General features: G+C 60.9%; 1 protein-coding gene across 2 annotated transcripts; it reads right to left on the reverse strand.

Moving 5' to 3' along the window:
- Nucleotides 1-2,628: 2,628 nt before the first annotated feature.
- On the reverse strand, nucleotides 2,629-7,819 carry MNX1 (motor neuron and pancreas homeobox 1). Of its 2 annotated transcripts, XM_036899683.2 has the most exons (3): nucleotides 7,139-7,819; nucleotides 4,170-4,330; nucleotides 2,629-3,585 (listed from the first exon to the last, which is right to left on the reverse strand). In XM_036899683.2, the coding sequence occupies exons 1-3, from the start codon at nucleotides 7,815-7,817 to the stop codon at nucleotides 3,238-3,240; spliced, it is 1,188 nt and encodes a 395-aa protein (XP_036755578.1). In that variant the 5' UTR covers nucleotides 7,818-7,819; the 3' UTR covers nucleotides 2,629-3,237. The 2 variants fall into 2 exon arrangements, with proteins under 2 accessions (XP_036755578.1, XP_057360927.1); XM_057504944.1 differs by lacking the exons at nucleotides 2,629-3,585; nucleotides 4,170-4,330 and adding an exon at nucleotides 4,345-6,511.
- Between the last annotated feature and the right edge of the window lie 5,323 nt (nucleotides 7,820-13,142).

Here is a 13,142-nt window from a genome sequence, read left to right on the forward strand (position 1 = left end):
TTGCTGTTTTTTGTTTCAGTAACAGCCCTCCTAATGCACGTGAGGCGACAGCGCAGTGTGCTCCTGATTTGCATTTCCCTAATGACTATTAGTGAGGTTGAGGATATTTTCACGTGCCTGTGCAACACTGGTTTATCTTCTTCAGAGAAATATCTATTCAAGTCCTTTGCCTATTTTTTTAGTTAATCGAGTTTTGTTGTTTTGTGTTTATATTTTGGATATTAACGCCTTATCAGGTACATGATTTGCAGACATTCTCTCCCCTCGCCGGGCTGCCTTTTCGTTCCGTTGAGCTTCCTTTGCTGAATGAAGTCTGATGTAAACTAAACCCCAGGTGCCTGTTTCTGCTTTCATTACCTGTGCTTTTGGTGTCATAGAAAGTCCTTCGAGCTGATCTTGCCAGGCTAACTTCTGTCGGGAGGAGCCAGGGGAAGGCCCTGCGCAGGAGCAGCAGGCCCCTGTTCTCTAGGTTCCTGGTGCTTCCGGCGTTCCTTGCTAGGGGTTCCTCCCAGCAGCCCTGGACCCTGGGCCAGAGCCCCCCAGGACTGGACAAGAGCCTGTGGGCTGTCACCAGCAGAGCCGCGCAGATCGGTGTCTTTCTTCCAGCAAGGGAGAACGATCCCACAGATAAGCAGAGTCCTGTAGTATTTGTCCACACGCTTTTGCATACGCTGGAGCCACTTGCTCACGGTGAGGTGGCCCTTCCTGGGGAGGCAGGGTAGCTGCCCTTGAGGGCGAAGAGAAAGCGTGCCGAGTTGGGTAGGTTCCCCGAGGGTGAGGTCCGCTGCGGGTGGGGGCCCTCGCTGGGGACCGAGCCCCGGGTCGCAGTGACCGGTGCCTCCAGGGTCTGCGCGGCTCACCCTCGCCGCGCCGGGGCGCCTGCAGCCAGGTCGGGCACCTGGGCTTCTCCACTAGAGGCCGGCGCGGTTGCCCAGGAGTGGCCTGGGCTTGTCTGAAGACAGTGCCTTCGTCTCCTCCGGGCTCTGGCTGCCTACCTGGCCCTGCGTCCTGGAACCCCGCTTCTCGAGCTGCACAGCCTCTGTCGCCCCGCGGGTCAGGGCGGCCCGGGGTGGGGGGCGCGCCCGGCGAGGCGGGCGGAGCGGCCCGCCGGTCGTTCGTTAGGCGGAATGGATTGTTCGCCGTGCCCGGAGTGGGTGAGGATGAGCCAGTGATTATATTTAAATTTGCTATAATTGATTTGGGGAAGAGCTACTGTGACAAGAACGAATTGATCATTAAATTTATTAGCGAGATAAATTCCGGCGCGATTAAGCATCTGGCTGGAGACGGTGGGGCCGCGGGCGGGTCGGGCCTCCGCAGCCGCCAGGTCCCCGCGCCAAAGCCGGGCTCGCTCCGCCGGCGAACGGGGGGGCAGGGGCCCAGCGACACCTTCACTCGGTGAGTCCCTTCCCCGTGCCGCCAGGGGCCGACCCCCAGGGCCAGCGGACTCTGTCCCTCGGGTTGAGGGACAGAAGACCCCTGGGGCCTAAGGCACCCAATTCCCGGACCCCGGCGGCCAGTCCGGGTCGCCCAGAGCTGAGGTGGGGCCGCCGACGCTGGGCCGGCGGGGAATGAACCCCAGATGTGGAGTCACCAGGAAGGCTGCTGCGGGCTGGCCTTCAGCGATGGCTCAGAAATTAAAACAAGAAATGCGCTGATCACAGACTTTCTCTACCCCGAAAGGCATCTTTCTCCCCCCTCCCCACCGCGCCGTACTTTTCCTACCCCTTTCCTCGGGGCCCTCCGGCTTTCCCACCAGTTGCAGGCCCAGGGCCCCTGTCCCAGAAGCACCTTTGGACCCCGCGGCCTGGCCCTGCCGCCCGCGCCCAGCAGCTGCTCCAGCCCGGCTCCCAGCAGCGCCGCGCCCCCGGCCTTGGCTGAGGTTGGATTTTATGGAAGGCGCCCGGGGTGATAATGAGCTGCCAGAAAGGGTGTTAATCTCAGCCGGCCCAGAGGCAGAGGAGTGGCCCCGCTCGCCGGCGCGGTGATCACCCAAATGAAACGCCAGGCCCTTCTGAACTCATTTGTCAGCCGGGAGGAGGGGCAGGGAAGCGGGCGGGAAGGGGGCGGAGGGGTGCCTCCTGCCCAGGTGCGGGCGGGAAGCGGGGCAGCACAGGGCAGGAGCCAGCAGCGCGCCGGGCCCGATTACCTCCAGGCCCAGGGAAGGGGGCCGCGCAGCCGGGCATGTGCGAGCACCGGGCGGGGGCCTGCCTGGGCGTGACCGACGGGGGGCGGCCGTGCTCATTCACGCAGAGCCCGCGCGCCACGAGCCCCGCGGGCACAGGGCCGCCCGGGCAATCGGGTGAGCGCAGCAGGCGCCGGGAGGGAAGGGGCTCCCCAGCCAAAGTCCAGTCGTTTGATTTTTCTGAAACATTTAGTGTCTTCCGCTCCCGGAGCGCCAGCGAAGCAAGGGGATCCTCAGGGAAATGGAAAACAAGCCGGCGGCGCTCAAGTTGCCTTCCTAAGATTCACGCGGCCCAGGCGGACGTGAGCCGGGCACCGGACACGCGCAGACTTCTGGCCTCGGGTGTTTTTACCAACCTTCGCACCTGCGACTCCCCGGCGGTTGGAACCGAGCCCCGCCCACCTCCAGGCCCAGAAGAGGAGTGGGCCTCACACCCGACTGTGGCCCTGGTAGATTCCCCTCCTGCTGCCAATAGCTGAATATGCCCCCCACCGCTTCAACAACAAAAGTTGCACATTCCGCTTTCTTAACCCCACAAAAGACGTGCACTCTCACCCGTAAAAAAAAATTTATTTTACATTCCATCTGGGCGATGGGAGAAGCTAAATAATAATTTAGCATGCATAAGTAGACATTTCTTTGCGTGTATATATATATATATACATATAAATACAATATACAAAAATACAGTACAGTTTCGAGATTTCCAGCAGTTTGAACGCTCATGACAGAGTTTTTCCCCCAAGATACATAAGCAAGAAACCTTTTCTTTTTTTCAGTGTGCGGCAGAGCGGCGGGCGCAGAGGCGTCGAGTTTCAGGGGTTCTAACACTGCAGATTTCAGCCCTGGATCGGGAGGAGGGGGGCCAGGGGCCTCCCCTGGCGGCGGTCGGGTCTCTCACACACACCTGCCCCCAGCACTGAACAAAATTAAATTTAAAAGAACATGAGCTCACGTCTGAACCCGCTGGCCTCGCTCTCTCGGTCCCTTAGACGGCAGACGAGGGGCTGCGGCCCAGACGCACGGCCGGCAGGGCTGTGGGGAGTCGGGCCCTACTGGGGCGGCGGCTGGTGCCCGGGCCGCGGTGGCGGCGAGTCGGCCCCGGAGGAGCAGCCGGAGGAGGCTGCGCGCGCGCTGGCGCCGTTGCTGTAGGGGAACCGGTCCCCGTGGTCGCCCTCCTCCTCCTCGGGGTCGCTGTCCCTCGGGCCCCGCAGGCGGCGTGCGCCGCCCTTGTCCCCGGGCGCCGGCGGCCCCAGCAGCTCCTCGTCCCCCTGGTCCTCGGCGCCGCCGCCCCTGCCCGCGCCCCCGCCGCTCTTCTTCTCCGCCTCCTGAGCCGCCTGCTCTTTGGCCTTTTTGCTGCGTTTCCACTTCATCCGCCGGTTCTGGAACCAGATCTTCACCTGCGGGTACAAGAGGGAGTGAGCGACCGGGCCCTCCGTCCCCACGGCCCCGGCTCCGGCCCCAGGCCCTGCGCCTGCCTCCCCCGCGCGCCCACGTGGGCTCGGGTCGGACGGGGGGCGCTCCCCGCTGCTGCTCCGGAAGCCCGAGCCGGGGTCTCCGCGGAAGCCGCCCTGCGGCCCACCACGCCGCCGCGCCTCTTCCGCCCGCGCCCTCCTCTGCCGCGGAAGGGCCGGGCGCAGAGGGCCCCTATCTGCAGATCCTCAAGAAGATCCCCCCCCCTTTCTGGTCACAGGTTCTCCGACCCGGCCTAGGGACCACCTGCCTCAGAAGGAGGGGGGAAGGGTCGCTCAGAGGCAAGCTCCTGGGCCTGGCCCCGACCTCCTGAATCAGGCCTGTGAGGACAAATGCAGGAGTCCTGGGATAGGGGGGTGAGGGGCATGTGGCCTTCCTCCATATTAACCTGCACCCTAAAGGTCAAAAAGGTGTGGCTCCTGGTGCCCAGGACAGCAGGCCCAGAGAGCAAGGTGGCTGTCCCCTGGGGGCCAGGATGCAGTTGAGCGAGTGGTATGCTGGGGTGGCCAACCTGGGTCTCTGTGAGCATCAGCGACGTGGCCACTTCAAAGCGCTTGGGCCGCGACAGGTACTTGTTGAGCTTGAACTGGTGCTCCAGCTCCAGCAGCTGCTGGCTGGTGAAGGCGGTGCGCGGCCGGCGGCACTTCCCCAGCAGGTTGGACTGTGCCTGGGCTGGGGAGGGACAGGGGCCGTGAGGCCTGCATCCCAGCCCCGCCCTGCACCTGCTCCCACCTGTTCCCAGGATGCTCCTCCACAAGGCCGCCGTGCCACCCACTCCGGGCAGAGCCTCTGCTCTTCCTCGTGCCCCCAGCACCCTCCACCGAAGGGGACAGGCGGCTGGAGGATTCCCTGGAAGCCCGGGCCTCAGGCCGGGGGAACCAGATGATCTCGGTTTAAGGGGACTGTCTTTATCTGGGGCAGGCGTTTCGATTCTGTCACCCAGGCCTGCCCTTTCCACCTGGGTAGGCGTTGGTTGAAAGGTTGACAGAAAGGCAAGAAGCAGAGGCCAGAGCGGCAGAGCTCCTCCCTGCCTCACGGTTCCTTCCCAGCCCAGGCTCCAGTCCAAAACTGGCCCCGGGAACCGCTGGTCCCGCTTCTTCCCACCCGGAGAGGAACGGGCGCAGGTTCCCACCACCACCTCCCTAAGTACTAGAGGAGCAGGAGGGAGGGAGGCCAAGGGCCGTCCCGGACCTAAACATGTGCATGCACCACAGGCCGTCCTGGGCTTCAAGTGTTTTCTCGACAGTTCCACCCCCAGTCTACAGAGGGGTAAAGCCTGGGGAGACCGCAGCCTTTCAGAACAATTCTCATTAGGCTAATTAAAGGCCCAGGAATAAGGGGGATCCGGTGTTGAGAGCATTCAAGCAGGTCCCTTGGCTTTATTTACATAATTTCACACGGTTACATCACAGAGAATTTTATGACCTCAAAACGAGACTTCCCTTGATTTCCCAGGAGCCTGACAATAAGAGAAAGGGGAGAGAAGAAAAGAGGCCAGCCCCAGCCGGACAAGTCAGGCTCCCCCCGGGACGGGCAATTTGCTTTATGGGAAGGCCCACGCCCCCCGCTTTAGTCAAACAAGGCCCCCAATTCCCAACGTGACAATACATTAGAACTTTAATTAAAACACTGACTCCAGAGGGACCATCTGGGAAATGCCATCCAACGGCAGAGACAGCCAATTAAAGGAAACCACACAGGTTTTCCGGCGACCGGAGGGGGGACCCTCAGGAGCACATTCCGGCAACCTCGCCCATTTATTACTGCCCCTTAGGATCGGGGCTTGGATTCCCTTACTGAACCTAGAGGTGGCTGGGTTTTAATTTGACTATGTCTAAATCAAGATTAGAAATCAGAGATGGGTGAAGGGTGTTGGCAAAGGGATGTGGCTTTAATCCATTTTCTAAGTGACCTGGGGCTGCACGCAGGCCCGGGAAAGCACTCAGGTGCCCGGGGAACCCAGTCCCCAGGGGAGACCTGTGTGGAACCCCCACAGCCCTGCTCCAGAGGGAGACTAAGCAGCTCAGGCTCCTGGAAATGCAGTTCATAATGAAGAATCCATGGGTGGGTTTCCATCAGAAGGGGGGTGCTGGGCTCAGGGCCGGGCCTGGAAGGGTGCCCTGAGTAGGCCTGATCCGGGACCAGTGGGTTCAGAGATGTCCGAAGCTACCACCCTTGCACTGAGAGGTAAACTGAGCTTTCCCTCCCTTAGTGGGTGGTCAGCAGGGACTGAGCCTCCAGCAGAAGGGGCAGGGTGGCCATTAGGGCCTTCTGGGTTCGGAGCCGGGAAAAGCTGGGGTGGCCGCGGGCAAACAGCGCACAGGCTGGGATTTTTGTCACCCTGCTGCGACTTCTTCAGCCCCCTCCCAGGGTCCTAGATTTTCTGTTTAGTCACAGCCGTGCTTTCTAGCAGAGGAATCTGAATTCTGGCGAGTGTTTATTTCTAATTTCCTTTTTTGCTCTTTCCTCTCCCCCGCCTGCATCTCCTCCCTCTAAACAAACCCACTCCGAGGGAAACAATGGGGTCTCTTTGTTTGGGAGAGCAGCGGCTGGCAGCCTGAAGTCTTTGGCAGAGTCCTCTGAGCCGAGCCCGGGTGGGGCGAGCAGTGCGGAGATGCAGGCTACCCAGGGAACCCTGGAAAGGCCCAGGGGGCCCAGGCCTCCTGGAGGTGCCCTGCCTGGGTGGCAAGCCAGAGCCACACACTCCAGCGGCTCTCCGGTCGGGATGGCGACTCTCCCTGGCTCTCACCTTGGGGAGGGGTTCCCTCTGTGTTGGACGTCCGGAATTCTGGGTGGGCCCCTGTTTATAGAGACCCTGAGATGGGGTTCCTGAAGGAGGACGCATTTCCTGGCCTGCAGGAGCGGTAATCACTCGTTTCAAGTCATGCCATTGCCTCCTGGGCATCGCATCCCCGACCCAGCGCCCTTCCAGAGGCAGGCAGCGCGTGCAAAGGGCCAGAGGGTCGCGCGGACTCTGGCCTTGCAGCTGTGGGCCTCCTAAACCCCATTTCCCCATCGCTGTTCCGGATCTCCTCCTAGGAGGGGCCGGGGTCTCCCCAGAACCCAGGAGGCGGGCCCCAAGTCAAGTTCGTTTCTCTGACGCCTGGTTTTGTCGGCTCCTAATCCCCAGGCCCGCCTAACTCGGGCCGCCGCTCGGCTCGCCTTCCCGCCAGCACTTCCTTCTCTCGCCTGCCGGTTAATCATTAGATTTTAGTCTCACACCTCCAGCTGCCCCTTCCCGTTAAGAAAGGAAGAGAAGCAAAGCCCGCGCGTGGCCATTTTAATAATTCGCTGCCAATCCCACAGCTCGCGGCCCGCACGAGTCTGCCCAGGCCCCGGGCGGAGCCGAGGCGGCGTCGCGGCAGCCCCAGCGCACGCTCGGAGGCGCGGGGTGGGGACGGCTGCGCGGGAGAACGCGGCCGGGACTCCTTCCCCGGTTCCCCTCCTCCTCCCCAGGCCCGGGGGCTGCGCGGTACTCACAGTTGAAGTCGGGCATCTTGGGCAGGATCATGCCCGCGGTGGACGCACGCAGCCACTGGTCCAGCTGGAAGGTGCCGGCGCCCAGCTTGATGGGGTCGGCAGGGTGTGCGGGGTGCGCGCCCTGCACCTGCGGGTACGAGTACGAGAGCGCCGGGTGCTGGCCCGCCAGCGCGGCCGCCGCGGCCGCCGCCGAATAGCCGTAGACCGGGTGGCCGTAGAGCGCCGCCTGCGCCGGGAGCCCCGTGCCGCCCTGCGCGCCCCCGGGGTGCAGCCCCAGCGCCAGGCCCCCCGCGGCGGCGGCGGCGGCAGCGGCGGCGGCGGCGGCGGCGCCGGGGTGCGCGTGGTGGTGGGGCCCCCCGGGCCCGCCGCCTGCGCCACCGGCGCCGCCGCCCGCGCCCCCCGCGCCCAGGAAGCCCGGCTTGGGCAGCAGCGCGCAGTGCGCGGCCAGCAGGCGGGGCGGCGACGGGCTCTCCGCGCGCAGGCGGTCGGGCGCCGCAGGCTGCTCCGAGGACGCGGGGCTGCAGCTGCCGCTCGCCCCGCTGCTCGCCGCGCCGCCCGGGCCAGATGAGGCGGCGGCGAGCGACGAGACCAGGGCCAGTGGCGCGGTCTGCGCCGAGGCCGCTCGCGGGGGGTCCACAGCCAGCAGCGCGTCGATGCGGAAATTCTTGGATTTTTCCATCGGCACGTTTGGCGCTGGCGACCGGGGCCGGGTGGTGAGTGGCGCGGCCGCGTGCGGGCTCGCGGAGTCCGAGCGTGGCGGTGGCAAGCCCCGGGGCTCGGTGTTGTCGTGGTGGTGATTTGCCAATAATCAAAGTCGCCGCCGGAAACTCAGTCGAGGGCGACCATGGTCCGGGAGCCTCCTCCGTGCGGACGCCGCCCCGGGTGCGCTCCGCGCGCTCGCACAGACTCCCACGCGAGTGCCCCGGCGCGCCGGGGCCGGGAGCCCGGCTCTGCGCTCAGCCCTCCGGCGACCGCGCCGAGCCGCTGGCGCCGTGGCGGGGACCCGCGCCCCTCCGCGCACTTGAAGCGCAGCGCGGCCGCCGATTGGCGCAGGCGGCGGGGGCCTGGGGAGGGGCGCCGGCCGCGCCATTGGCCAAGAGGCGCACCTGTCACCGTCCTGGCCGCCACCGCCCCGCCCCTGCGCCGCGAGGTCCTAAACAGCCCGTGTGCCGCGCCGCGATGGCGGGGCAGATTCAAAACGACAGGGGTGGCGGACTCAGGAGGCTCAAGCTAGGATCCCCGCTCGCCCTCCTGCAGCTTCTGAGCGGGGCGGTGGGCACCGGCATCCGCGGGTCCCCTGTGGGCCCCGATGCACTACCGAGTCCAGCTCCGGTGCTCGCTGTCCCGCCCCGGTTCGCGTCACCTAGAGCCCGCAGGGCGCTTCTCCCGCCTCGCCAGCCCTTCAGTTCGTCCACTTCTGCGTTGGGGAGTCCGCGCTGCTTCCGAGTCTGGCCGCTCTGCCTCGGGACGGCTGCACAGCGAGGGCCATTCCCGTCCCCAGGCCCCGCTCTGGGTCTCGGGGAGCACAGGAGCGGTTTCTGTCCCTGTTGCCAACCCTCAGCGGGTCTCACCTGCACTAGAAAGTCCCGTGCGTTTCAGGTGTTGGGGGAGAGGGACGGGTACCTTAGCAGGAGTTTGCCTCCCACAAATCGTCGCCCGGAGCCCTGGTGGGGTCAGGGCAGAGAGGGCAGGCCGACCCCCACGTCTGCACCACCCAGTAGGCTCGGAGACCTCGTCCACCAGCCCTTGAGTGGGGTGACAGAGTTCTTCCTCTGCTGAGGAACCCCACGGGCACGTAGGAGATGGTACCTACCTCCGCCTGGAGACCCTGTGGAGCACCTTCAGGTGGGCACTCTGGCCCTGGCTGACCCCCAGCCCAGGCAAGTCTCCTCCTGCGGTCTGGGACAATCTGTGGAAAGGTCTTTGCTTGGCTGAGCAAGGTAGTGGAATGAGAATGCAGATTTCACCCCCCACGCACACACTTCAAATATTTACAGTACAAGCACTTCTCAGGGCTTTTCTGAAGCCGAAGGAATCAACACACAGGTGGGGTTGTCAAGTGGCCACCAACACCAGGCTTCTCAAAAGCGCCACTAGCCCAGGTTATCTCCCCCACAGGTGGAGATGCTGGTGACGGTGAGGCTGGGACAGGGGGGGTGGTGGGAGGGGCAGAGGAAGCAGGAGAAGTCAGGCCTAGTGAATTTTAAAATTAGCCTATGAGGTTGCTACAACAGGGATCTTTCTTAAGGGTAAGTAGTTTCAGGTGTTGGGGGGCAGGTACATGAGCAGCAGTTTGCCTTCCACAAATTCTCACCTGGAGTCCTGGAGGGGCTAAGTCACTCCTTCAAAAGGCTTTTCCCCTGAGAGTTGGTTGCTGTAGTTCTGATGGGAGAGCTGTTTCTTTTTCACTGTATTAGGGTAGTTCTGCTCACAGTACTAGTTGTAAGACTAGGAGATTGGTGACAGCAACTGGAATAAATGTTATATACCTTTGCAAAAACCAACATTACCTTATAAATAGAAATTACAGCATTTATGTGGCATTTTCTGATCTTTAAATAATACATCTTCCAAGTTGTAAAAATGCAGTCCTACCTCTAAGTGGAGAGGGGGAAACACTCACATTTCTTGAACATCTACTATGTATGAGCCATGAGCTTTCTAGAATTACTCCTTAATTTTCACTAGGACACCCATTTCATAGAGTACCGGTTCAGAGAGGTTGGGACTGACATCCCCAGCAAACTGTGATGCCTCAGGGCTGGGACTGGGGCCAGGTCTGACTGCAGGGCCACACAGTTCCCACCTGCTGCCCTCAGTGCCCCTGCTGACGCCAGCCCTGTTCCCCCATCCTGTCTGTTCCCTGCGGCAGACGACGGTTTATAAGGGAGATTCTTGGCAGGAAACCCTCCACCTGTCCAGGAAGAGGAACAATGGGTGTCTTGGCTGTCACTCTGCCTCCCCAAGAAAGAGAGGGCAGTGAGGGCCCGGGGGTCTGACAGGGGTTAGCCCCACAGTCTGAGGGGCAGGTCCCCTGGTCCTGAGGCAATGACTTAGGAGGCTAGGGAGGGGAGTGACCACTAAGTAAACTCCCCAAGATTGAACTTGGAGAGCTGCTGCTCCCCTGCTCCCCCAAATGACCACTACCAGGGCTCTTTTAGGTGGTGACAGGGTATACAGTCTAGATGCAACAACTGCCACATCTCCTCAACAGAATTGTTCAGTTGTTTATAACTCCTGGAGGAATTCATTGCACCTCTTTCTGTTTGGCAGTCACCAGGCTCCCCAAACCTCCCTTCCCTGCCTGCTCCTGCTTGGCCTCCCCCTAGGGCCAGCAGAAATGTCCTCCTGAAATCACAGACTGGACAGTGGAGGGGGGTGATCTGGCAGGTGCATGTTCACCGGGTCCACACCACCTGTGGGGGCCAGGGAGGCCAGCAAGGAGGACTAAGCCTGCCTGCCATGGGGCCTGGGCCAGGCCACCCCGCTAACTGCACTGTGACTCCGGATGTCAAAGCTCCTTTATGGTGATGGATTTCTGTTTCTTTGTCTAGAAAGTCAAGGTTAGACCAAATGGACTCTACGGTGCTAAAGGGCTTTAACATGATGGGATAGTTTGTGTTAAGAATAAGTAAATACATATTGGATGCTCTCTGTGAGTTGTACGGAAAGAGGGAGAGAAAGGGGGAGTTCTCAGAAGTTTGGGGTTTTGTGTGGTTTATGATGTTTGAAGCGAGCATGCCAGGCTAGTCCAGTTCCCAGCGTCTATATCGATCCAAGTCGGCTTTCAAGAAGGTTTCGGGCAGAGAGGGGCAGGGCTTCGGTCTTGGGAAGGGCTGCGCAAGAGAGCAAAGTCTGGTCTGAGCAGGACCCCCAAACCCCGTGACCCCTCTCCCCAGCTGTGTGGAGCAGCAGCCAGCTCTGGGACAACAGGGCGAACTCGCCGTTCCCCACCGAAGCAGCGAAGGCCTGGCGTGCCCGCCGTCAAGCTGCTGTCTTCCTGGCAGCTTCACGGCCTGGTATAGCATCCCTTTCTCTTTGCACCGTCTTCCTTTAAGACACCACTTACTGCCTGCAGTCACCCCTCTCCCACTACTGAGAAAGGAGAACTGGTGATTCATACAATCGCGAAAGAAAACCGGTTGTAATCCATGTGTATTCTGAAATTATATGTATATAAAAACAAATGTAAATTGTAGATTAATGATACCTAAATAAAAATAAATAAATAAATAAATAAATAAAAACAAATGTATAGGAAAAAACCTATAGACCCAAATTTTCAGAGGATGGGAGGCCGGCATCATCCTTTCACACCTTATATTGCTTTTTCCCTGTGAAGTGGGCCAGGTGCAACAGAGTAATTACCCCTGAGGCGAGTTGGGAGGCCACCGACGTTGGGGCACAGAGTGGAAGCAGCCTTTCCTGGTGTCCCTTTGCACCCCGCCCCCCCAGCTGGAGGTTCCCAGAACTGACACCCCCACGGGGCAGATTACTTAGTCTGTCCTGCGGAAACCGTGCCCTCCCCGGGGTTTAACTCAGTTAAACTTCAATTTAACTTTTTGGGGCGGTCGTTCAGGAAATAGGCGTGGGGATGCTATGCCACCTGCCTGAGATCAGGACCTAGGCGTGGGCAGCGGTGGGGCTTGAGCCCAAAGGGTTACTAGCGGAGATGCTAGTTGAGGGAACGCAGGCCTGCCCGCCCAGGGAGCGGGAGGGCAAGTGCTGGACGGTGGGAGCGCAGCCGGGAAGCGCGGGAAGGGCCGGGTCACCGGAAGGGGAGCGCAGAGGGGCGGGTCTGCGCAGGTGTCCCCACCCCCCAGCAGAGCCAAGAGTCAAAGGTATCACTTCATTAGCGCCAGCCTTTGATCTGCTGACCTCCCCCCTGACCCGCCGGCCCTCGGCCATTTAAAGGGTCTGTAAAGAGTGGGCCCCCTGCAGACCCACCGCTCCCACCCAAGGTGCCCCCTCCCCCCACCCCCCACCCCACCCCATCCCCCCGCAGATCGCACCTGGCGCCTTTTCTCCAGGGAAGCACCGCCTCTTCAGCCGGCCCTTCACACCCGGTGTCCCCCTTTAGAGGGTTACCCACTGCTGACCCGACCTCAGGGGCCTCAGCCCAGGAGTCCACCCCCTCCCAGCGTGGGCTTCAGAGGTCTGTCCGCCCCAGCTGCAAACAACCAGCCCAAACGGGGACATGGCGTGGGGGTGGGGGGGCTCACTGCTGAGGTTTTGGCTAAGAGGTGGGAGGGTGGGTGCTGCCGGATTTAAATGAATCCAATAACCTACTGGACTTCTATTTTTGGAAATTTTCTCTAGATGCAAAGACATCTGCTCTATGTTCAGACCTTGGGCACCCTCCCAGCCTCTCTAGACACCAAAGGAAGGGACAGGCCTGGCAGCTGGGACCCAGCACAGGCCCCACGGGGTGGAGGTGGGCCCCATCTGACCCAAACCGAAGGCATTTCCAGCCTTTTCTGTTGCACAAATTCGAAGCTTCCAAGTTACAAAGAAAAACAAATTGCCCCCGAGACTTCAGGAAGCACAGGGAAGCTCTTTTGAGCTATAATCATGCTGGAAGAAAACAGCCCTCAACAGGGATTTAAAAAATTTTTTCCCTAAGAAGCCTAAACTTTTGCTAGAGGATTTTAACTTTATTTTATTTCAGGTCCAAGCAAGACGCTGTACTTCGATGTTCCGTTGTCAGGAACAAGGCAGGTACACAAACACCTGAGAAGATGGATTTTCAGAATGCTGCAACCTGCAGGCCTCCTCTGCAAACGAGCGCCAACATCTGATCACAGTGCGTGGTGAGTGAGCCTCGCACCCAGGCGGCTTCGTAGTTTAAAACTGAGAACAATGCAAACCCACTTGAGGAGAGCCAGCCTTTCCACACTGCTTGTAAAATGCGCCTAGTCATCCAAGGCTTGCTTTCTAGGCGCTCCGGTCATTCAGGTGCATTCGCCCGAGGGCACCCATGCCCAACTCCCTAACCCATGGCCCC

Source organism: Manis pentadactyla, chromosome 7 (genome assembly GCF_030020395.1).
Source record: "Manis pentadactyla isolate mManPen7 chromosome 7, mManPen7.hap1, whole genome shotgun sequence".
Classification (NCBI taxonomy): Eukaryota; Metazoa; Chordata; class Mammalia; order Pholidota; family Manidae; genus Manis; species Manis pentadactyla.